General features: G+C 46.5%; 1 protein-coding gene across 2 annotated transcripts in view; it reads right to left on the reverse strand.

The window, feature by feature from the left end:
- LOC139546675 (semaphorin-5B-like) overlaps positions 1-26,214 on the reverse strand; it is a 155,580-nt gene that overhangs the window by 42,286 nt on the left and 87,080 nt on the right. For both annotated transcript variants that reach the window (XM_071355326.1, XM_071355325.1), the window contains one exon: positions 25,703-25,748. In XM_071355326.1, the coding sequence (XP_071211427.1) occupies positions 25,703-25,748 (46 nt within the window). The remainder of the gene's footprint in view (positions 1-25,702; positions 25,749-26,214) is intronic.

The raw sequence follows: 26,214 nt of genomic DNA on the forward strand, positions 1-26,214 counted from the left end.
GTATGGGAGCCTGAGAGATGGCCCTCTCTCTCTCATGTTTGTTACTGTGTCTAGGTCTCTCAGTCTCACTAAAAATAGCTGTGGTGCTGCTGGCCTAACCCTAGTGCTGGGAGAGAGAGAGGCTGGAGTTGGCACGTACTAGGGCCAGCTTATACCCCCACTGTGTCACTTGCCTCCCTCCTCTCTCCCCTCCTCCTCTCCTCTAATCTCTTACAGTGAATGGCGGTTCTCTTTGCGCACTGGAGAAAAAGTCTGCCATTCGGGTTCTCTATCGAGTATTGACTTTAAGACGGATCATCCATAACACACAACACAACCACATCGACCGACACATTGTCATGCACAACAGGGCTAGGGGATACTACAGAGACCACATCGTGGTATGAAAACAGATACCCCAAGACTGGAATCTGGACACAGATTAAAGTGTCCAAAAGCATCAGAAAGAAAAGGAAAGAGAGTAAGGAAGAAAGAGACAAATTGATTAGTGAAATAAATCGATATTTAGCTCATTGAGAGAGAGGAGTAAGCTAGCCGTGTCTGTGTCACAAAAGCAAACTATTCACTACGTATTGCACTACTTTTGAACAGAGCCCAATGGACCCTGGTCAAAAGTAGTGCACTATATAGGGAATAGGTTGCCATTTGGGATGCAGAAGATGTGTCTGCTGTCCCTGAGATGAGGCTGGGTGTTATCTCTCTGTTCTGAGAGACTCTTTAATTAACCTTGCTCATACTGCACTGAACAGAGAGAGGGAGAGAACGGAGAGAGAGAGAGCGAGAGGTGGGAGGGGGAGAAAGATACAGAAAGAGAAAGGGTGGGGGAGAAAGAGAGAATGAGGGAAAGAGATAGAGAGAGATGGAGAGTGAAAAATGAGAGAGAAAGAATGAAAGAGAGAGAGGGAGAGAGAGAAAGAATGAAAGAGAGAGAGAGGGAGAGAGAGAAATGAGCTGAGAGAGAGAAAGCTGCAGTCTGTCATGTAGGCCAGCCAGCCATACTGACACACTGTGATGAAATTAGACAACTAGAACAGTTTAAACTCACAACCGATAAGAGCTTGGGCCTCAAATGGAAAAAGAAAAACAGAAGCTTTTTATTAGCCTCATATAAAGGCGTTACTCTACCACCATGACAGTCAACAAGCACTTCAAATACCATCCCGCATACCCCCACGCTAGCATTGCTGAGATGACGTGATTCAAAACACTCACACATTCACACCCCTCCTTCCACTGCCGTAGCTCTGTTTGTCTCAATGGGAGGTTGGTGTGTGATGGATGCCTATGTGGTGAATCATCGTTCAGGTCATTACCATCTTTTCTCAGCGAGGCCCCATCTCCGAGGATCCCATCGGCTTAACCCCTGACCCCTCGCCCCTACCACCACTCCCTCTCTTCACCCCGGTCTGGAACAAAGCCAGCTCAAAGACAGTCCTACTCTGAATACCACAGGGCCCATGCACTCCGAATACCAATACCACCATCACTCTACCCCCCAGCTGTGACAGGCACTCTGAGTGGGGTGACGGTTGTACAATTCCTGCCTGCCCGGGCTGGGCTGGATGGAGCGGTTTGTACTGTATGTCTGTCTGTGAGCAGGCCCGTAGGGCCTCAAGGCAGTGGTGGAATGAGGTCACAGTGTAGAGGCTTGAACCTGTGTTACAGTTCCAACTACAAGTGTTCATTTAGAAATAATGATATATGACATAGTGATGAGGAGAGGTGGAGGACATGTCAATATCACTATTCATGTCCAATACAAAGTATTCTAGACCAGTTTCCTAATCCTGTTATATGAGTTTGACATTACATTTTGGATGATTTTTTGTTAAATTGAGCTACTGACATTTTAAAGTAAGACTAACAGAAGAAACATAATTCCAACAAGTAATTTACTCGACATGCCAGTTTGATGAGAACTATAACACATTGGTTTGAGGAATAGAAAAGGCCATTGCTAAAAAAACGAAATGAAGTTAAATTAAGTCTAAATGAAGTCAATTATTCCAGACCTGGACTGATTTGCTGATAAATTGCGGCAGCACTCTCAGATGCATCTCCTCTATTAGTAGGGCCAACAACAATGATGTGCCTCCAACGACACTGTCTACTGTCTACTGTCTACGTACAGTCGGGAGGAACTACTGAATATACGATTAACGTCAACTCATCATCGTTCCTACCAGGAATATGACTTTCCCGAAACGGATCCAGTGTCTTGCCTTCCACACAATACAATGGATCCGATCGCAGCCGGCGACCCTGTGCGACGCCGAAAAAGGGGAAAACGTGGCGGTCTCGTGGTCAGGCTTCGGAGACGGGCACATCGCGCTCCACTCCCTAGCATACTACTCGCCAATGTCCAGTCTCTTGACAATAAGGTTGATGAAATCCGAGCACGGGTAGCATTCCAGAGAGACATCAGGGATTGCAACGTGCTCTGCTTCACGGAAACATGGCTAACTCAAGGGACGCTAACGGAGTCGGTGCAGCCAGCTGGTTTCTCCATGCATCGCGCCGACAGAAACAAACATCTTTCCGGTAAGAAGAGGGGCGGGGGGGTATGCCTTATGATTAACGAGAAGTGGTGTGATCATCATAACAACACACAAGAACTCAAGTCGTTCTGTTCACCTGATCTAGAACTCCTCACAATCAAATGTCGACCGCATTATCTACCAAGGGAATTCTCGTCAATCATAATCACAGCCGTATACATTCCCCCCCAAGCAGACACATCGATGGCCCTGAACGAACTTTATCTGACTCTTTGTAAACTGGAAACCACACACCCTGAGGCTGCATTCATCGTAGCTGGGGATTTTAACAAGGCTAATCTAAAAACAAAACTCCCTAAATTCTATCAGCATATCGATTGTGCTACCAGGGCTGGAAAAACACTAGACCATTGTTACACTAATTTCCGCGACGCTTATAAGGCCCTCCCCCGCCCCCCTTTCGGAAAAGCTGACCACGACTCCATTTTGTTGATTCCAGCCTACAAACAAAAACTCAAACAACAAGCTCCCGCGCTCAGGTCTGTTCAACGCTGGTCCGACCAATCTGAATCCACGCTTCAAGACTGCTTCGATCACGCAGATTGGAATATGTTCCGCATCGCGTCCAACAACAATATTGACGAATATGCTGATTCGGTGAGCGAGTTCATTAGGAAGTGCATTGACGATGTCGTACCCACAGCAACGATAAAAACATTCCCAAACCAGAAACCGTGGATTGACGGCAGCATTCGCGTGAAACTGAAAGCGCGAACCACTGCTTTTAACCAGGGCAAGGTGACCGGAAGCATGACCGAATACAAACAGTGTAGCTATTCTCTCCGCAAGGCAATCAAACAGGCCAAGTCTCAGTACAGAGACAAAATCGAGTCGAAATTCAACAGCTCAGACACAAGAGGTATGTGGCAGGGTCTACAGTCAATCACGGATTACAAAAAGAAAACCAGCCCCGTCGAGGACCAGGATGTCTTGCTCCCAGACAGGCTAAACAACTTTTTTGCCCGCTTTGAGGACAATACAGTGCCACTGACACGGCCCCCTACCAAAACCTGCGGGCTCTCCTTCACTGCAGCCGAGGTGAGTAAAACATTTAAACGTGTTAACCCTCGCAAGGCTGCAGGCCCAGACGGCATTCCCAGCCGCGTCCTCAGAGCATGCGCAGACCAGCTGGCTGGTGTGTTTACGGACATATTCAATCAATCCTTATCCCAGTCTGCTGTTCCCACATGCTTCAAGAGGGCCACCATTGTTCCTGTTCCCAAGAAAGCTAAGGTAACTGAGCTAAACGACTACCGCCCCGTAGCACTCACTTCCGTCATCATGAAGTGCTTTGAGAGACTAGTCAAGGACCATATCACCTCCACCCTACCGGACACCCTAGACCCACTCCAATTTGCTTACCGACCCAATAGGTCCACAGACGACGCAATCGCAACCACACTGCACACTGCCCTAACCCATCTGGACAAGAGGAATACCCATGTGAGAATGCTGTTCATCGATTACAGCTCAGCATTTAACACCATAGTACCCTCCAAACTCGTCATCAAGCTCGAGACCCTGGGTCTCGACCCCGCCCTGTGCAACTGGGTCCTGGACTTCCTGACGGGCCGCCCCCAGGTGGTGAGGGTAGGTAACAACATCTCCACCCCGCTGATCCTCAACACTGGGGCCCCACAAGGGTGCGTTCTGAGCCCTCTCCTGTACTCCCTGTTCACCCACGACTGCGTGGCCATGCACGCCTCCAACTCAATCATCAAGTTTGCGGATGACACTACAGTGGTAGGCTTGATCACCAACAACGACGAGACGGCCTACAGGGAGGAGGTGAGGGCCCTCGGAGTGTGGTGTCAGGAAAATAACCTCATACTCAACGTCAACAAAACAAAGGAGATGATTGTGGACTTCAGGAAACAGCAGAGGGAGCACCCCCCTATCCACATCGACGGGTCAGTAGTGGAGAAGGTGGAAAGTTTTAAGTTCCTCGGTGTACACATCACGGACAAACTGAACTGGTCCACCCACACAGACAGCGTTGTGAAGAAGGCGCAGCAGCGCCTCTTCAACCTCAGGAGGCTGAAGAAATTCGGCTTGTCACCAAAAGCACTCACAAACTTCTACAGATGCACAATCGAGAGCATCCTGTCGGGCTGTATCACCGCCTGGTACGGCAACTGCTCCGCCCACAACCGTAAGGCTCTCCAGAGGGTAGTGAGGTCTGCAGAACGCATCACCAGGGGCAAACTACCTGCCCTCCAGGACACCTACACCACCCGATGTCACAGGAAGGCCATAAAGATCATCAAGGACAACAACCACCCAAGCCACTGCCTGTTCACCCCGCTATCATCCAGAAGGCGAGGTCAGTACAGGTGCATCAAAGCAGGGACCGAGAGACTGAAAAACAGCTTCTATCTCAAGGCCATCAGACTGTTAAACAGCCACCACTAACATTTAGCGGCCGCTGCCAACATACTGACTCAACTCCAGCCACTTTAAAAATGGGAATTGATGGAAATTATGTAAAAATGTACCACTAGCCACTTTAAGCAATGCCACTTAATACAATGTTTACATACCCTACATTACCCATCTCATATGTATATATACTGTACTCTATATCATCTACTGCATCTTGCCATCTTTATGCAATACATGTACCACTAGCCACTTTAAACTATGCCACTTTATGTTTACATACCCTACAGTACTCATCTCATATGTATATACCGTACTCTATACCATCTACTGCATCTGCCATGCCGTTCTGTACCACCACTCATCCATATATCTTTATGTACATATTCTTTATCCCTTACACTTGTGTGTGTGTGTAAGGTAGTAGTGTGGAATTGTTAGGTTAGATTACTGTTGGTTATTACTGCATTGTCGGAACTAGAAGCACAAGCATTTCGCTACACTCGCATTAACATCTGCTAACCATGTGTATGTGACTAATAAAATTTGATTTGATTTTTACCCTCAAACCCAAGTGTGACACCTCATTTCTCCAACTTTGCTACTTTTGGAGGCAATAAGTATTCTGCCCTCGGCAACCCGCTACAGAAAAAAATCATGGATTTTTCATGTGCAAATAAAATAGCTGAAAGTACAATTAGTGAGAGGATGGAGGATTCATCACTTTTACAGACGAGAAATTATGTTTGGGAGGGAAATTAATTCTATTTTTACAGAGGAAGTAATAAATGCTAATGAAACAAACCGCTAACAGTGAACTAGACAGTTAAAGAGATGGGAAATGGCTCTTCCTTAAACATGGATGGCACTCTGTAGATAAGACTGTCGTTCAGTGACATTTGACAACAATCATGTTGACTATTAATTATGGTTTGTAAATATGAGGAATACATGTGTCTGTAGAGGAGTGTTGACAAAAACTTACTCCAGGAATCAGGCAGAACTTCTTTATCAGCAGTAAGAGTTTATTCAAGCAATTGCAAGGGAGATCACTCTCAGGATAAACAGGAGGGTAACTCAAAAGTTACAGAGTCACACAGTCATTATACACTTATTTTACACAATGAGCTGCTTGCCTCTCCTAGCCTGCATGACTAAGAGAATGAAGTGATTTGTTTTTTAAAGCCTATTCAGTATGAAGAAGAATTTGGCATTGAGCTGGGCCTCTAGTGCCCAAAGCGATAAGGAGCCACCAGCAAATCACGCATTTGTGCGGTGTATGAAGAGGGTAGTGGACAGCTATGGAAAATTACCAGTTGATACAGTATGTATGTATGTATGTATGTATGTATGTATGTATGTATGTATGTATGTATGTATGTATGTATGTATATATATATATATATATATAGTACTTTTCAACTCAAGCATTTACTTAGCATTAGACTGTAACAGAACCATTTTTGCCACAACAGAACATATCAGTTGGTTTGCTTGGTTTTAGTAGGCTACGAGTACAGTATTTAGTACTACGATCACAACCACTGTGATAGCTTGGGACCATGCAGTGGACTGTATGTACATTGACTCTTGTGGACTTACCTTTGTACACGTACCTTCGTACCGATATAGACTCTACAAATGTATTTAGTGGACTGAGAATATATTTGCTGTTGAATCTATGTACTGCTAAATCTATTTCCCTCCCTATATCCTTGACTCAACCTCAAAATCTCTGTCGAACCTCTTCCTACTTTGACGTGAAGAGGAGGGAACATTATTTGCATACTGATCTGTGATGAAAGTGTGGAGAGGAGGCAGAGATCATCCAGCTCTGTACAGCATGTTATAGCTGTACTCTGCTCTGCTCCAAGGTCCCCTCACTTCAATGGGCCAGCATCCCGTTCTGCTTCGTCCTGCTAAAGACTCTTACAGAGTACCCTATTCAGGCTCCAACCGACCCCCCTCCCCTCCATTGCCTCCATCCCATACTCCCTCCACTCCTCTCCTTCCTCCGTTCCCTTCTCCACTCCCCTCTTCATTCACCCTGTCCCCTGTCCACTCACCAGTCCCGCCCTCTCCCCCTGCCCTACTGACGGATGTGACAGGACTCTCAATGGCTCTGCCTCATTGTCTATGAACACTGATCCCTACACAAGAGGGCGCAGATACGCTCCCCTCCCCCGTGCACTCCTCCAGCCCTCCTCTGCTGCCCTCCTCCTCCCTGTGCTGTGACATCCAGCCATCTCCTCCTCCCTGAGTGTGTGTCTGTGTGTGCTCGTGTGTTTGTCCGTAAAGTAGACAATCTTTGAAGTACCACAGCTGTTCTGACCCAATATGTACACAGGAGAGAGAGAGAGAGGGAGTGAGTGGGAGAGAGCGATGCGGAGAGAGAGAAATGGAGAAAGAGATAGAGGGGACAGTAAACCATCTGAGAACACCATTCTATCACCACTCCTGTACATCTGTAGCAACTCCCAGCTCCCTCAGCATCCTTGTGAAGGGGGCTAGGGGCAGTATCCTATCCAGTAAGAGTGGGTGAATGATGACTTTAATCTGTGAGTGTGGTGCACAATAGCTCCTCTCTGCCCCAGTGGTGGCTCCTACAGTCTCCTACAGGCCATTACTCTACATCAGAGGAGAGATGAGGCAGAAACAGGCCGGCTGGGCCGTCTCCTTGATTAGCTGCACCATCTTGGATCATCTCTCAGCACACACACATACACTCGCAAAAGCACACACCGCACACACACACACACACACACACACACACACACACACACACACACACACACACACACACACACACACACACACACACACACACACACACACACACACACACACACACACACACACACACACACACACACACACACACACACACACGCCTGGTCCTGCTGTGAGACATTAGCAGATGACTTGTCCCTATCTGGCTCTGTAGGCCACAGATTATCCTCCCATTCTGACAAAGACCACATCAATTATTCAATCTCTTTTGAAATTGCAGCAGGAAAATGTGATCATGAGTCTGGATGAATGATATCAGGCGTGACTCATCAAACTCCGGGTCATGGAGCTGGAGCTGGGGCTGGAGCTGGGGATGGAGCTGGAACAGGAGCTGGGGCAGGAGCTGGGGCTGGAGCTGGAGCTGGGGCTGGAGCTGGGGCAGGAGCTGGGGCAGGAGCTGGGGCTGGAGCTGGGGCTGGAGCTGGGGCAGGAGCTGGGGCTGGAGCTGGGGCTGGAGCTGGGACAGGAGCTGGGGCAGGAGCTGGGGCTGGAGCTGGGGCTGGAGCTGGGGCTGGGGCTGGAGCTGGGGCTGGAGCTGGGGCTGGAGCTGGGGCAGGAGCTGGGGCTGGAGCTGGGGCAGGAGCTGGGGCTGGAGCTGGGGCTGGAGCTGGGGCTGGAGCTGGAGCTGGGGCTGGAGCTGGGGCTGGAGCTGGAGCTGGGGCTGGAGCTGGGGCAGGAGCTGGGGCAGGAGCTGGGGCTGGAGCTGGGGCAGGAGCTGGGGCAGGAGCTGGGGCTGGAGCTGGAGCTAGGTGCTTTACTTCTGAGGACAACTGCAGGGTGTGAACATCTAATTAGGGAATCTCAAGACACACATACATGTAATGCATCAGCCATATTTTGACCCTCCTCTACTGTCTTTATAATACCAGACTGCCCACTGTCCACTGTCATAATGTACAGTTGTTTGTGACGGGCATTGTTGATGAGGACACCAGAAAGTGAATAATATAACTCCAAAATACACCGTATGGCTATGGGCAAGACTTACACCAACGCAATTCATATTTGTGCCTGTGAAAGACTGGATTCCTACCTACATGTACATAGTACTTCAATCAATCACCTAACCAAACCTACATGTACATATTAATAATCCCAACAACCTCGCACCCCAGTACACTGACTCTGTACTCCTTGTATATATCCAAGTTATTTTTATTTTGTGTTAATATATTGTTTTAGTCTATTTGCTCATTTTCTTACTTTTTAACTGTATTGTTGGAAAAGGGCTCATAAGTACGCATTTCACGGTAAAGTCTACAGTTGTTGTATTCGGCGCATGTGACATTTATTTTATTTGGATTTGATACCTTTCAGTCTTTGCATCTTCATGTCAAGATGTTTTCAAACAACAAGATTTCATTTTGTTCTTCTCCGTCCTTCAACAAACTACTTCAAGAAGTTTAAATAAGTAAGTAAATCTAAACAAGAGAAAATAATTTATTTTCCTTCTCGAGCCTAAAGAGTTTCCCACAAACCTCTGTTGACTAGGGAGTTTTATGAGAAAACATCCTGTTGTTTGGGTAAGATATAGTTCAGAGGTCACCTCTACTCCCCTGACCTTGGTCCTCAAAGCCCAAAACAATGCATCCTGGGACAGAACAATACCAGCAAGTCAAACAAGGCTTTCCCCCAATGACCGACAACAGCTTTCAGCTTCCTTATGACTCAGTCAGTCACATCTGATTCTATAAGGCCAGAGCTCTTTCTCAATTAATCTTTCCTCAATTCCACGCATCTTCTTGCATCACCTCTTCCCAAAAGGCATTGTAGGAGAAGGTCTGTGGGAAGGGAACTTGGACCTTCAATACAGTTGGGAAGGTTAGAAAGAGTAAGTGAGGAATTGTGGAAAGATGAATTGAGAAAGAGCCCTGGTGTTTGGGAAGAGCCATGGGACATACCGTTGGCCAACTGGGGCCAAACTGGTCTGGGTCCAGCAAATTGAGAGTCCTCTCTAGCTTCTTTAAACAGGACCTTGTTAATGACTGGTCTGAGGACAGATCTGGGTCTCAGCAGTGCACAAGGTTACCCGTTTCTCAAGATGCTCTAAAACATTATCTGTAGAAACTGAAAAGTATTTTGTGGAAAATAAGGACAACAATAGAGAGACATTGACCTGAATGGCTTTCTTTCTCGCTACTCCCAAACAGAACGTCTGCCTGATATTTGGGATAATGGTTATTGAAATTGGGGCATTTGGGGGAGAGAATGGGCACACTACCCTGTATTTTTAAAAGGAAAGAGATAATCACAAAAAAACTCCCTGCAATACCTTCCTTACATTTACAGAGGAGGAAAACAATCATCAGAAATGGCAGCTGCTATGCTCTGCCGAACGGAAGAATGCAATTCAACATGAGAGCCACCGGGTCAGACTAAATGTGTGTCTTTCGGAGCTTAAAGAGACAGAAATACAAGTTGAACTAAACACTTTATTTACCGCTCTGAAGACTTCAACAGCCTTTCTCTCTCTCTCTCTCTTTCTCTTTCACTGCACTCTAATCATCTGAAAGAATGGTTCAGGTGGGTGAACAACATCTCTGAGGTATGCACCTCAGAATAGATCATCTCAGTTGCCATCCACATGTGTAAATATCATGTAGATACCCGACTCTCCAATTCAATATTTGTCATTACTTTTTATAATGCAAACAAATTCCCCTTGAGGAACATTCAAGAGATCAGACTAAACTGAACTAGAGAACACAAAACCCCAGTTGTCAAAAAAAAAGGAGATTAGGATAAAATAACTACCTTCCCCTCCATGTTTGGAAAAATATCTCACTGGAATTTTCATTCCAGTCACGTGGGACAGAGTGACTCTTGACCCAAAAAGACACTCAGTGGACGATTGAGAGGACAAGCTGGCTGAAGAGTGAAGCTGAGAAAACAGTACGTCTTAGTTGGCCTGCAGTTTGACTTGGAAAACAAATTAACGTCCCCAAGGCTGTGCTATTAGCGGCATGGCAGGGCTAGGTTAAGGTACCCTGATGGGTTGAAGTATGTATTATCAATTTCAAGGAAGTTTGGTTGGAGAGAGAGATATAGAGAGCAAGTAAAGAAAGACTAAGATGGATAGTTTAGTTCTAGAGAGAGGACAGAGAGAGAGAGAGAGAGAGAGATGGAGGGGAGAGTTTTGTTCTAGAGAGAGAGTGAGAGAGAGGGGAGGGGAGAGGGGGAGAGAAAGAGGGGAGGGTAGGGGAGAGGGAGATATTAGTTCTAGAAAGAGAGAGATGTGGAATGAGTTATAGAGTTATAGAGGGATAGAGATGTAGAGGTATAGATGAATAAAGGGATGGTGATAGAGACAGATTGTGAGGTTGGTTCTGCTGGCTGTAGAGGGCTGTATCTCCCTCTGAACTGTATGCTCCTGCAGGCCCAGGCTGTTTACATTCCAACCCTGCGGAGCTCAACTATTACCTCTCACAAGGAAGCTCAGCTGGCCTAAACACACCTTCTCACCTCTCCTTTTCCCCCTCTCGCTCCATCTCACTCCATCTCCAACATCCAACCTTCATTCAAAAACCCTTCATCCCTCTCTCCCATCTCCCTTCATTTTCAACCCCCACTCCTACAAATCCTACATCCCTTTCTCCCGTCTCCCTCCATCTCCAACCTACATTCACAAACTCCTAATCTCCTCACCTCTTCTCCCATCTCCCACCTAGAATCACAAACCCCTCTCTCTATCCATGTCAGTGGAACGACATTCCCATCCCTGACTTCTCCTACACCAGTAGGCTATAGGGTCAAGTCAAGCCAGAAGATATCGCATGCTCTGTAACTCCCACTTACCACACTATACTGACATGTGGTTGTATGAAGACGACATTATACAGCCACTGTCATGCCCTATGTAACATGAAGGCAATGGTGTAAAGTACTTAAGTAAAAATACTTTAAAGTACTACTTAAGTAGTTTTTTGGCCTATTTATATTTTGACAACTTCTTACAATATAAGGAATTTAAAATTACTACATTTACTTTTGATACTTAAGCATATTTAAAACCAAATACTTTTAGACATTTACTCAAGTAGTATTTTACTGGGTGACTTTCACTTTTCTATTAAGATATCTATTAAGGTATATTTTCTATTAAGGTATCTTTACTTTTACTCAAGTAGGAGAATTGAGTACTTTTTCCACCACTGCATGAAGGAATGTGTGAGTGAGTGGGCTTTGAGCTACAAGCAGTGAGAAGACAAGGCAGAAAGTGTGGTATTCTTGGTAAAAAATAAACAAACTGACCAGACCATCACCTCAACGTGAAGCGACGGAAGCACAGACCAGACTTTCCAGATCAAAAGAAGACAAAAACTCTAAATACTGTACCTGCCTGTAGTACCTACACAGAGACATCTGGCCTATCTGAATGACATGCTCCAAAGGGAAACAAACACTAAAAAAGGAACGCAGATGAAGGAAACAGTCTCTCTCTGTCGCTCTCTCTCCCTCCCGCTTTCTGCTGTTTTATTGTTCCTGTGAGCAGGCCCACTGGTGGAGCAGGCAGTCTACATCACAGAAACATACTTTCAGCAGGGGCCAAGAGGACAGAGTGTGTGGGTGGGACTCAATCAGAAAATCACATTCCCCTCACCACATTCACATCCCACATTCACTCTCCCCTACAGAGAGAGGGGGGCGAGATGGAGAGAGAGAGAAACACAGAAAGAGAGAAGCGGGGGGGGGTGAGATACTTTCCAGGAAGAAGAGAACTGACGACAGTCTCAGATGTTCAGTGTCCTTGTTTTTTTACCTGAGAAGGACACAGTGATCCCATCGGACGGTCCACCTCCTATGTGTGTGCGTGCATGTGTGTGTATGTGTTTGTTTAGATGACAAAGGAGATCATTAATTTATATACACCCTCCACAACACCTACCAGCTCAGACTCCTATACACACAGAGCTGAGAGCTCCAAGTGTGTGTGTGTGTGTGTGTGTGTGTGTGTGTGTGTGTGTGTGTGTGTGTGTGTGTGTGTGTGTGTGTGTGTGTGTGTGTGTGTGTGTGTGTGTGTGTGTGTGTGTGTGTGTGTGTGTGTGTGTGTGTGTGTGTGTGTGTGGGTGCATTCTATCGGTATCAGGGAAAATTCTTTAGATTTCTGCAGTTTGGCAGAAGTAGCTACTCCTCCATAAAGACAAGAGAGGCGGGCTATAAAATCCATTCAGACCTTTTGAAGGCATTCCATGGATGTGTCCTGTGCAGGTTAGGTGTCATGCTGGGTTAGGTGTGTGTTGGGCTGGCCAGAAGGCCAGATGGGGAATGCTTAGTTGGACTGTGGTGAAAGAAAGACTTCCCTCTCTTCTTCTTTCTCTCCCTCTCGCTCTTTCCTCTCCTCCCATCTCTCTCCCCTCCCTCCCTCTCTCTGTTCCTCTTTCTCACCTTCCCTCTCCCCCTCTCCCCTCCATGCTTGCCTGCCCACTAATGGCAATGACAGGTGTTCTCACAGGTGTCTGCTAGAATGGCCTGGGCATGCCCTCAAAGCCACGGAAGCATCCGTACTCCCCTCACCCCCCCACCCCACCCTAGCACAGCACAGGGAAGAGCTAGGTCTGTCCTACTGATCTCGCCTGCCAGGTGCTTCGTGTTTGGCATGGAGAGGTGAGCTCTGTCACTGTCTCTCTCTCTCCATTATAAAATCAAATAAACTTTTATTGGTCGTATACACATATTTTGCAGATGTTATTGCAGGTTCAGCGAAATGCTTATATCTCTAGCTCCAAAAGTGCAGTAATACCTAACCATAGACAGAAATCGAGAAAAAAAGGAAAACAAACAAATTAAGACATTTTAGAACGAGCAATGTCAGAGTCCCGAATATTACAAAATATACATACACCACCTTTCAAAAGTTTGGGGTCACTTAGAAATTATCTTGTTTTTGAAAGAAAAGCACATTTTCTTGTCCATTAAAATAACATCAAATTGATCAGAAATACAGTGTAGACATTGTTAATGTTGTAAATGACTATTGTAGCTGGAAACTGCTGATTTTTTTATGGAATATCTACATAGGCCCATTATCAGCTACCATCACTCCTGTGTTCCCATGGCACGTTGTGTTAGCTAATCCTGTAACGGTGCTCTAGTTCTTCCTCCTCCTCGGACGAGGAGAGGAGAGAGGGATCGGAAGACCAATTTGCAGCGAGGTATGATGACATAATGAACTTTATTAACAAGACGAAACTAAACACACGAAGAACACTTGATAATTTTACAAAACGAAGTAGACAGACCTGAACGAGAGAACTTACATAAAACATGAAGAACGCACGAACAGGAACAGACTACATATACTAACGACAACGAAACAGTCCCGTGTGGTGCGAACATACACTGACACGGAAGACAACCACCCACAAACAAACAGTGTGAACAGCTAACCTATATATGGTTCTCAATCAGAAGACAACGTCAAACACCTGTCTCTGATTGAGAACCATATAAGGCTGATTACAATAGACCTAAACATAGAAACACAAAACATAGAAATGCCCACCCACACTCACGCCCTAACCGACTAACACATACAAAACAACAGAAAATAGGTCAGGAACGTGACATAACCCCCCCCTCAAGGTGCGAACTCCGGGCGCACCAGCACAAAGTCTAGGGGAGGGTCTGGGTGGGCATCTGACCACGGTGGTGGCTCAGGCTCTGGACGAGGTCCCCACCCCACCATAGTCAATCCCAGCTTCCTTAGCCTCCTCAAAATGACCACCCTCCAAATAACCCCACCTAAATTAAGGGGCAACACCAGAATAAGGGACAGCTCCGGGACAAGGTAGCTCAGGACAGTGAGGTAGGTCGGGATAGAGAGGTAGCTCAGGATAGAGAGGTAGCTCAGGATAAAGAGGTAGCTCAGGATAGAGGGGCAACTCCAGACTGAAGGGCAGCTCTGGACAGAGAGACAGCTCTGGACTGAGGGGCAGTTCTGAATTACTAACAGCTTAGGGCTGAGGGGCAGCTCATGGCTGACTGACGGCTCTGGACGCTCATGGCAGGCTGACGGCTCTGGAAGCTCATGGCAGGCTGACGGCTCTGGAAGCTCATGGCAGGCTGACGGCTCTGGACGCTCATGGCAGGCTGACGGCTCTGGACGCTCATGGCAGGCTGACGGCTCTGGAAGCTCATGGCAGGCTGACGGCTCTGGACGCTCATGGCAGGCTGACGGCTCTGGACGCTCATGGCAGGCTGACGGCTCTGGACGCTCATGGCTCACTGGCGGCTCTGGCAGATCCTGTCTGGCTGGCGGCTCTGGCAGATCCTGTCTGGTTGGCGGCTCTGGCAGATCCTGTCTGGTTGGCGGCTCTGGCAGATCCTGTCTGGTTGGCGGCTCTGGCAGATCCTGTCTGGTTGGCGGCTCTGGCAGATCCTGTCTGGTTGGCGGCTCTGGCAGATCCTGTCTGGTTGGCGGCTCTGGCAGATCCTGTCTGGTTGGCGGCTCTGGCAGATCCTGTCTGACGAATGGCTCTAGCGGCTCCTGACTGACTATCGGCTCTGACGGCTCGGGACAGACGGGCGGCTCTAATGGCTCGGGACAGACGGATGGCTCAGACGGCACTGGGGAGACGGATGGCTCAGATGGCGCTGGGGAGACGGATGGCTCAGATGGCGCTGGGGAGACGGATGGCTCAGATGGCGCTGGGGAGACGGATGGCTCAGATGGCGCTGGGGAGACGGATGGCTCTGGCCGGATAAGGCACACTGTAGACCTGGTGCGTGGTGCCGGAACTGGAGGCACCGGGCTAAGGACACGCACCTTCATGCTAGTGCGGGGAGCAGGGACAGGGCACACTGGACTCTCAAAGCGTACTCTATGCCTGGTGCGTGGTACCGGCACTGGTGCCACCGGGCTGAGTGCACGCACATCAGGACTAGTACGGGGAGAAGTAACAGTGTGTACCGGACTCAGGAGACACACAGGTGGCTTAGTGCGTGGTGCCGGAACTGGAGGCACCGAACTGGATACACGCACCATAGGGAGAGTGCGTGGAGGAGGAACAGGGCTCTGGAAATGCACTGGAAGCCTGGTGCGTGGTGTAGGCACTGTTGGTACTGGACTGGGGCGGAGAGGTGGCGCCGGAAATACCGGACCGTGCAGGCGTACTGGCTCTCTTGAGCATTGAGCCTGCCCAACCTTACCTGGTTGAATGCTCCCGGTCGCCCGACCAGTGCGGGGAGGTGGAATAACCCGCACCGGGCTATGTAGGCGAACCGGGGAAACCATGCGTAAGGCAGGTGCCATGTATGCCGGCCCGAGAAGACGCACTGGAGACCAGACGCGTTGAGCCGGCCTCATGACACCTGGCTCAATGCCCAATCTAGCCCTACCAGTGCGGGGAGGTGGAATAACCCGCACCGGGCTATGCACACGTACAGGAGACACCGTGCGCTCTACTGCGTAACACGGTGTCTGCCCGTACTCCCGCTCTCCACGGTTAGCCTGAGAAGTGGGCGCAGGTCTCCTACCTGCCCTTGGCCCACTATCTCTTAGCCTCCCCCCAAGAAATTTTTGGGTAGTACTCACGGGCTTTTCAGGCTTCCATGCTAGACGCGTCCCCTCATAACGCCGGTTCCTCTCTTGCGTTTCCTCCGCTCTCCGAGCTGCCTCCAGCTGTTCCCATGGGCGGCGATTCACTCCAATTTTAGCCCATGGTCCTTCTCCGTTAAATATTTGCTCCCAACTCCACAAGTCCTGTATACTTGCCCGTTGCTCGAAATTACGCTGCTTGGTTCTGGATTGGTGGGTGGTTCTGTAACGGTGCTCTAGTTCTTCCTCCTCCTCGGACGAGGAGAGGAGAGAGGGATCGGAAGACCAATTTGCAGCGAGGTATGATGACATAATGAACTTTATTAACAAGACGAAACTAAACACACGAAGAACACTTGATAATTTTACAAAACAACAAAACGAAGTAGACAGACCTGAACGAGAGAACTTACATAAAACATGAAGAACGCACGAACAGGAACAGACTACATATACTAACGACAACGAAACAGTCCCGTGTGGTGCGAACATACACTGACACGGAAGACAACCACCCACAAACAAACAGTGTGAACAGCTAACCTATATATGGTTCTCAATCAGAAGACAACGTCAAACACCTGTCTCTGATTGAGAACCATATAAGGCTGATTACAATAGACCTAAACATAGAAACACAAAACATAGAAATGCCCACCCACACTCACGCCCTGACCGACTAACACATACAAAACAACAGAAAATAGGTCAGGAACGTGACAAATCCAAGTTGATCATTTTAAAAGGCTAATTGATTATTAGAAAACCCTTTTGCAATTATGTTAGCACAGATGAAAACTCTTGTTCTGATTAAAGAAGCAAAAAAACTGGCCTTTAGACTAGTTGAGTATCTGGAGCATTAGCATTTGTGGGTTCAATAACAGGCTCAAAATGGCTAGAAACAAAGAACTTTCTTCTGAAACTTTTCAGTCTATTCTTGTTCTGAGAAATGAAAGCTATTCCATGCGAGAAATTGCCAAGGAACTGAAGATCTCGTACAACGCTGTGTATTACTCCCTTCACAGAACAGCGCAAACTGGCTCTAACTAGAATAGAAAGAGGAGTGGGAGGCCCCGGTGCACAACTGAGCAAGAGGACAAGTACATTAGAGTGTCTAGTTTGAGAAACAGAACTTTCTTCTGAAACTTGTTAGTCTATTCTTGTTCTGAGAAATGAAGGCTATTCCATGAGAGAAATTGCCAAGAAACTGAAGATCTCGTACAACGCTGTGTACTACTGTCAAGCCCTGATCTGTTTCACCTGTCCTTGTGCTTGTCTCCACCCCCTCCAGGTGTCGCTTATTATTTTTCTTTATTTTTACTATTTTCTACATTGTAGAATAATAGTGAAGACATCAACACTTTGAAATAACACATATGGATTCATATAGTAACCGAAAAAGTGTTAAACAAATTCAAAGTAGCCACCCTTTGCCTTGATGACAGCTTTGCACACTCTTGGCATTCTCTCAACCAGCTTCATGAGGTAGTTACCTGGAATGCATTTCAATTAACAGGTGTGCCTTGTTAAAAGTTAATTTGTGGAATTTCTTTCCTTCTTAATGCATTTGATCCAATCAGTTGTGTTGTGACAAGGTAGGGGTGGTATACAGAAGATAGCCCTATTTGGTAAAAGACCAAGTTCATATTACGACAAGAACAGCTCAAATAAGCAAAGAGAAATGACAGTCCATCATTAATTTAAGACATGAAGGTCAGTCAATGCGGAACATTTCAAGAACTTTGAAAGTTTCTTCAAGTGCAGTTGCAAAAAACATAAAATACAATAGTATTTGTCACATGCGCCGAATACACAGATGTAGACGTTACAGTGAAATGCTTATTTACAAGCCCTTAACCAACAATGTAGATTGAGAAAATACCTAAAAAGAAAAAAAGTAATAAGAATAACAAATAATTAAAGAGCAGCAGTAAATAACAATAGCAGGGCTATATACAAGGGGTACCGGTACAGAGTCAATGTGCGGAGGCACCGATGTCGAGGTAATTGAGGTAATATGTACATGTAGGTAGAGTTATTAAAGTGACTATACATAGATAATAACAGAGAGTAGCAACAGCGTAGAAGGGGGGGTGGGCAATGCATAGTCTGGGTAGCCATTTGGTTAGATGTTTTGGGGTAGAAGATGTTTAGAAGCCTCTTGGACCTGGACTTGGCTCTCTAGTACCGCTTGCCGTTTGGTAGCAGAGAGAACAGTCCATGACTAGGGTGGCTGGAGTCTTTGACAATTTTTAGGGCCTTCCTCTGACACCGCCTGGTTTAGAGGTTTAGAGGAAGCTTGGCCCCGTTGATGTACTGGGCCGTACCCTCTAACCTCTGTAGTGCCTTGCGGTCGGAGGCCGAGCAGTTGCCATACCAGGCAGTGATACGACCTTCAGGATGCTCTCGATGGTGCAGCTGTAAAACCTTTTGAGGATCTGAGGACCCATGCCAAATGTTTTCAGTCTCCTGAGGGGGAATAGGTTTTGTCATGCCCTCTTCACGACTGTCTTGGTGTGCTTGGACCATGTTAGTGTGTAGGTGATGTGGACGCCAAGGAACTTGAAGCTCTCAACCTGCTCCACTACAGCCCCGTCGATGAGAATGGGGACGTGCTCGGTCCTCCTTTTCCTGTAGTCCACAATCATCTCCTTTGTCTTGATCATGTTGAGGGAGAGGTTGTTGTCCTTGCATCACACGGTCAGTTCTCTGATCTCCTCCCTATAGGCTGTCTCATCGTTGTCTGTGATCAGGCTTACCACTGTTGTGTCATCAGCAAACTTAATGATGGTGTTGGAGTCGTGCCTGGCAGGGCAGTCATGAGTGAACAGGGAGTACGGGAAGGGACTGAGCACGCACCCCTGAGGGGCCCCTGTGTTGAGGATCAGCGTGGCGGATGTGTTGTTACCTACCCTTACCACCTTGGGGCGGCCCGTCAGGAAGTCCAGGATCCAGTTGCAGAGAGAGGTGTTTAGTCCCAGGGTCCTTAGCTTAGTGATGAGCTTTGAAGGCACTATGGTGTTGAACGCTGATCTGTAGTCAATTAATAGCATTCTCACATAGGTGTTCCTTTTGTCCAGATGCAATAGAGATTGCGTCATCTGTGGATCTGTATGCAAATTAAAATGGGTTGAGGGTTTCTGGGATAATGGTGTTGATGTGAGCCATGACCAGCCTTTCAAAGCATTTCATGGCTACAGACGTGAGTAGTCATTTAAGCAGGTTACCTTCATGTTCTTGGGCACAGGCACTATGGTGGTCTGCTTCAAACATGTTGGTATTACAGACTCGGACAGGGAGAGGTTGAAAATGTCAGTGAAGACACTTGCCAGTTGGTCAGTGCATGCTCGGAGTACAAGTCCTGGTAATCCATCTGGCCCTGCAGCCTTGTGAATGTTTACCTGTTTAAAGGTCTTACTCATATCGGCTGCAGAGAGCATGATCACACAATCCTTCAGAACAGTTGGTGCTTTCATGCATGTTTCAGTGTTATTTGCCTCGAATCGATCATAGAACTAGTTTAGCTCGCCTGGTAGGCTCGTGTCAGTGAGCAGCTCTCGTCTGTGCTTCCCTTTGTAGTCTGTAATGGTTTGCAAGTGCCTGCCACATCCGACGAGCTTCAGAGCCGACGTAGTACGATTTGATCTTAGTCCTGTATTGACGCTATGCCTGTTTGATGGTTCGTCGGAGGGCATAGCGGGATTTCTTATAAACTTCCAGGTTAGAGTCGCGCCCCTTGAAAGCGCCAACTCTAGCCTTTAGCTCAGTGCGGATGTTGCCTGTAATCAATGGCTTCTGGTTGGGATATGTACGTACAGTCACTGTGGGGACGACGTCATCGATGCACTTATTGATGAAGCCAATGACTGATGTGGTGTCCTCCTCAATGCCATCGGAGGATTCCCGGAACATATTCCAGTCTGTGCTAGCAAAACAGTCCTGTAAATTCGCATCTGCTTAATCTGACCACTTTTTTATTGATCTAGTCACTGGTGCTTCCTGCTTAAATGTATGCTTGTAAGCAGGAATCAGGAGAATAGAACTATGGTCAAATTTGCCAAATGGAGGGCGAGGAAAAGCTTTGTATGTGTCTCTGTGTGCGGAGTAAAGGTGGTCCAGAGTTTTTTTTCCTCTGGTTGCACATTTAACATGCTGATAGAAATTTAGTAAGATAGATTTAAGTTTCCTTGCATTAAAGTCCCCTGCTACTAGGAGCGCCGCCTCTGGGTGAGCGTTTTCTTGTTTGCTTATGGTGGAATACAGCTCATTCATTGCTGTCTTAGTGCCAGCCTCTGACTGTGGTGGTATATAAATAGCTACGAAAAATACAGATTAAACTCTATGTAGGTAGTGTGGTCTACAGTTTATCATGAGATACTCTACCTCAGGCGAGCAACAGCTCGAGACTTCCTTAGATATCGTGCACCAGCTGTTATTTACAAAAGTACATAGTCCGCCGCCCCTTGTCTTACCAGACGCCGCTGTTCTATCCTGCCGGTGCAGCGAATAACCTGCCAGCTGTATGTTGATAGTGACGTTGTTCAGCCACGTCTCCGTGAAGCATAAGATATTACAGTTTTGAATATCCCTTTGGTCTTCCACGTAGGTCATCTATTTTATTCTCCAGAGATTGCACGTTTGCTCGCAGAATGGAGGGAAGTGGGGGTTTATTCGATCACCTACGAATTCTCAGAAGGCAGCCCGCCCTCTGGCCCCTTTTTCTCCGCCTCCTCTTCACGCAAATTACGGGGATCGGGGCCTGTTCCCGAGAAAGCAGTATATCATTAGCATCGGCCTCGTCGGACTCGTTAAAGGAAAAAAAGGAATCTGCCAATCCGTGGTGAGTAATCGCAGTCCTGATGTCCACAAGTTATTTTCGGTCATAAGAGATTGTAGCGGCAACATTATGTACAAAATAAGTAAAAAGATAAGTTACAAACAAATAAACACAATCGGTTGGGGGGCACGTAAAACGTCTGCCTTCTTCTCCAGCACCATCTTATTGAATTGTACATATATAATGTGTGTATAGACAGTATGGACAGTATACGAATAGAAACGGTGTTTACAGCAGTATTTATATAGGATGAGCCTTGAATACAATATAGAATATAAATATGAAGTGGGTAAAACAGTATGTAAACATTAAAGTGACCAGTGTTCAATGACTCTGTATAGGGTAGCAGTCTCTAAGGTGCAGGGTAGACTACTGGGAGGTAGCCTGCTAGTAACAGTGACTAAGTTCAGGGCAGGGTACTGGGCCCTATAGTCCTCCAGGCAACACACAGGGTGACTCTAATAGCATCACAGAGAAAGGGAGGTGGAAAAAAGCGAGAAAGAGAGCGAGAGAGAGAGAGAGAGAGAAGGAAAGAAGGAAGGAAATAGGGTGTGTGGATGGGAGATAAGGTGGGGGAGAATGAGAGAGTAAGGGAGCTATAGATAAAATAGAGAGAGAGAGAGAGAGAGAGAGAGAGAGAGAGAGGTAGGGACGGTGAGAGGAGGGATTACATTTTTGTGGTTACAGTGATAATAGGTCTGCTTGGATAAAGACGGGACTTCCATCAAAATGTTTAATGAACAAAAATATAAACGCAACATGCAAAAATGGCAAAGTAACACTGAGTAACAGTTCATATAAGGAATTCAAGTCAATATAAATAAATAAATTAAGCCCTAATCTACGGATTTCACATGACTGGGCAGGAGGCCCACCCACTGAGGAGCCAGGCCTAGCCAATCAGAATAAGTTTTTCCTCACAAAAGGGCTTTATTACAGACAGAAATACTCCTCAGCACCCTCCTACAGACGATCCCAGAGGTGAAGAAGCTGGATGTGGAGGTCCTGGGTTGGCGTGGTGACACGTGGTCTGCGGTTGTGAGGCCGGTCGGACGCACTGCCAAATTCTCTAAAACGACATTGGAAGCAGCTTATGGTAGAGAAATTAACATTCAATTAATCTAGCAACAGCTCTGGTGGACATTCCTGCAGTCAGCATGCCAATTGCACACTCCCTCAAAACTTGAGACATAAGTAGCCTTTTATTGTCCCCAGCACAAGGTGCACCTGTGTAATGATCATGCTGTTTAATCAGCATTTTGATATGCCACACCTGTCAGGTGGATGGATTATCTTGGTAAAAGAGAAATTTTCACTAACAGGGATATAAACAAATTTGTGCCCAAAATTATGAGAGAAATAAGCTTTTGGGGATTTTTTATTTCAGCTCATGAAACATGGGACCAACACTTTACATGTTGCGTTTATATTTTTGTTCAGTATATGAATAGGTCTGCAACACAGAATACTGCTTTGTGGTTGATACTTGCTCCAGTTACTTCTCAACCAATCAGTGACTCATTTCAAACTAGAGGACAGAAGGTAACGTAGACTGACTTTCACCCCATTTCAATACATGACCTCCATTTCAGGTCTGTGTGATTGTGCAGATTTAGCAGGGCTGAAGCCAGCCAACACTGTGGTCCCCCAGGATTGGGTTGTATCGCTCTCTCCTGCTTTGCAGGGGTGGTTACTGGTTAACAGGCTAACAGGCAGGAGAGGAGGGGGAGGGGTAGTTTGAAGCAGCGTCCTTCCATCTCTTTCATCTGTTTAGGCATACTGGCAGGCTCAGATCCTCTCCTCCTATTAAGTGGGCAGCAGCAATGTTCTGTACTCGTCGATTTGGACGCCTAGCGACACCTCCAGTTAGAACAGAACGAAGAGGGAGCCACTTTGTTTATCCCCCAGCTCAAGAAAAGCCAAGAAAGTATGTGTGTCTGTGTGCGTGCGTCTGTGTGTATGCCATGAAAGTGGGATATAGATGTTGAAAGATGGGCGTTTGATTCAGGACTGCCAGAACCGTTTTACAGAGTAGAGGAACTCAGTTGGTGAAACTCAGATTAAACAAACGTAAACCCTACGAACCCCAGTCCTCTTCCACATTCAAAAACAAGACAACAAGAGCACCAAAACAAAGCCCACATTGACATTGACTTTGGCACACTGGTGGCAGCTGCTCACATATTATGTCACTATGCTGTGACTGTTCTGAAAGAGCACTTTGTCAGAGAATCCCAAGACTGGGTGGTGACACGCTTTCATACACACATCTCAGTGTAGTAGAATAGGATGTAGTGCTATAGTGCTGTAGAATCAGGCCAAACATACAGCCTTCACTCATCTCACTCAACCTCTTTCCTCTTCTAGTATTAGGCAGACCTGGGTTCAAAGAGTATTCATCTTCTTTCAAATACTTTGAGCGTTCCATCTCGCCAGGCCAGTACAGCTGTAGTATTTATTTATTTTTTAACTACAGTACTGTACAGTACCAGTCAAAAGTTTGGACACACCTACTCATTCAAGGTTTTTTCTTCAGTGGTACTATTTTCTACATTGTAGAATAATAGTGAAGACATCAAAACTATGAAATAATACATATAGAGTCATGGAGTGAAAAGTGTGAAATCAAAATATATTTATATTTGAGATTCTTCAAAGTAGCCACTCTTTGTCTTGATGACAGCTTTGCACACACTTGGCATTCTCTCAATCAGCTTCTTGAGGTAGTCATTTCAATTAACATGTGTGCCTTGTTAAAAGTTCATTTGTGGAATTTCATTCCTTTTTAATACGTTTGAGCCAATCAGTTGTGTTGTTACAAGGTAGGTGTGGTATACAGAAGATAGCCTTATTTGGTAAAAGACCAAGTCCATATTATGGCAAGAACTGCTCAAATAAGCAAAGAGAAACGACAGTCCATCATTACTTTAAGACATGAAGGTCAGTCAATGTGGAACATTTCAAGAACTTTGAAAGTTTCTTCAAGTGCAGTCACAAAAACCATCAAGCTCTATGATGAAACTGGCTCTCATGAGGACCTCCACAGGAAAGGAAGACCCAGAGTTACCTCTGCTGCAGAGGATAAATTCATTTAACTGCACCTCAGATTGCAGCCCAAATAAAAGCTTCACAGAGTTCAAGTAACAGACACATCTCAATGTCAACTGTTCAGAGGAGACTGCGTGAATCAGGCCTTCATGGTCGAATTGCTGCAAAGAAACCCTTACTAATGGACACCAATAAGAGACTTGATTGGGCCAAGAACCACGAGCAATGGATATTAGACCTTTGGTCTGATGAGTCCATATTCCAACCGCCGTGTCTTTGTGAGACGCAAAGTAGGTGAACGGGTGATCTCCGCATGTGTGGTTCCCACCGTGAAGCATGGAAGGGGTGGTGTAATGGTGTGGGATTGCTTTGCTGGTTACACTGTCTGGGATTTATTTAGAATTCAAGGCACACTTAACCAGCATGGCTACCACAGCATTCTGCAGCGATACGCCATCCCATCTGGTTTGCGCTTAGTGGGAATATAGTTTTTTTTCAACAGGACAATGACCCAACACACCTCCAGGCTGTGTAAGGGCTATTTGGCCAAGAAGTAGAGTGATGATGCTGCTTCAGATGACCTGGCCTCCACAATCACCCGACCTCAACCCAATTGAGATGGTTTGAGACGAGTTGGACCACAGGAAAAGCAGCCAACAAGTGCTCAGCATATGTGGGAACTCCTTCAAGACTGTTGGAAAAGCATTCCTCATGAAGCTGGTTGAGAGAATGCCAAGAGTATGCAAAGCTGTCATCAAGGCAAAGGGTGGCTACAATGTAGAAAATAGTAAAAAAAACTTGAATGAGTAGGTGTGCCCAAACTTTTGACTGGTACTGTATTTGAACCCAAGGTGTTTGGTGTGTTTGGTGTACACTATCAAGCTCTACAACTTTTAGACCGGTCCCATATCACCACCTGAGCCTTCAGTACAGTAGGCCCACTGTAACTCAATTGGTAGAGCATGGCTCTTGCAGCGCCAGAGTTGTGGGTTCGATTCCCACGGGGGACCAGTACGAAAAAAGTATGAAAATGTATGCACTCACTACTGTAAGTCGCTCTGTCTGCTAAATGACTAAAATGTCAATGTAAAATGTAAATGTAGCTACCTCCATAAAGACATCACATTACCATGGAGACATGCCTCTCCACCCACCTGAGACCGGACTGAAGTAGAGGGAATCACGCACACAGGCAGGCAAGGATACACGTCAACACAGACACACACACGTATATTATACGCACGCACACACTCATGCACACAATTAATCACACTCTTTCTCCATCCCACCTCATTCAAGGAGCTGAAAACACTCGTCCCAACCCACAGAATCAATAACAGCAAGCCAACGCTGTCTGACTGCTGCCAGGAACGTTACAGAGAGGAGCAGCAGACCAGAGGAGTACAGGAGGAGAAGAGAGGCAGGTCTGGGAGCCCAGTAAAAGAGGAACACTGGCTGCGGACGGATGAGCGTGGGTTGTTATCCACCAGTGGACCACACACACACATGGATAGGGGAGAGGAGAGGACGAGGTGGGTTGGAAGCTCAGTTTACCTGGATGAGAGACACATTGTTGAGGCTCAATCTGAAGAGGAAGTTTCTGTGTAGAATCAACAGAGAGAGGAAATAACAGTTAGTTTAAACAGTTATAAATGTAATAAACACTTAGTTTACGTGGCAGTTACGTGTGTTTTTTTTCTTACAGTGAGTTCAACTCAGGGCACTGATATTTTGTAGTCACATAAGAACTCTCTGAAACTTGAAGTCGTTTCAAATACTCCAACTGCCAAACTCCACACCAGGCCCTATCCAACAAGCCTCAAAAGACTATATATTACAGTGGAGGCTCCTCAGAGGAAGAAGGGGAGGACTATACTCCCCAGTGAATTTCATAAAAATAAAAATATTGAAACTATACTAAATATATTCACGTCACCAAATAGTTGATAAAAACACACTGTTTTGCTATGAATATCTACTGTAGCCTCAACAGCACTCTGTAGGGTATCACCATGGTGTAGCCGGAGGACAGCTATCTTCTGTCCTCCTCTGGGTACATTGAATTC

The sequence above is a fragment of the Salvelinus alpinus genome, chromosome 20 (assembly GCF_045679555.1).
Source record: "Salvelinus alpinus chromosome 20, SLU_Salpinus.1, whole genome shotgun sequence".
Classification (NCBI taxonomy): domain Eukaryota; kingdom Metazoa; phylum Chordata; class Actinopteri; order Salmoniformes; family Salmonidae; genus Salvelinus; species Salvelinus alpinus.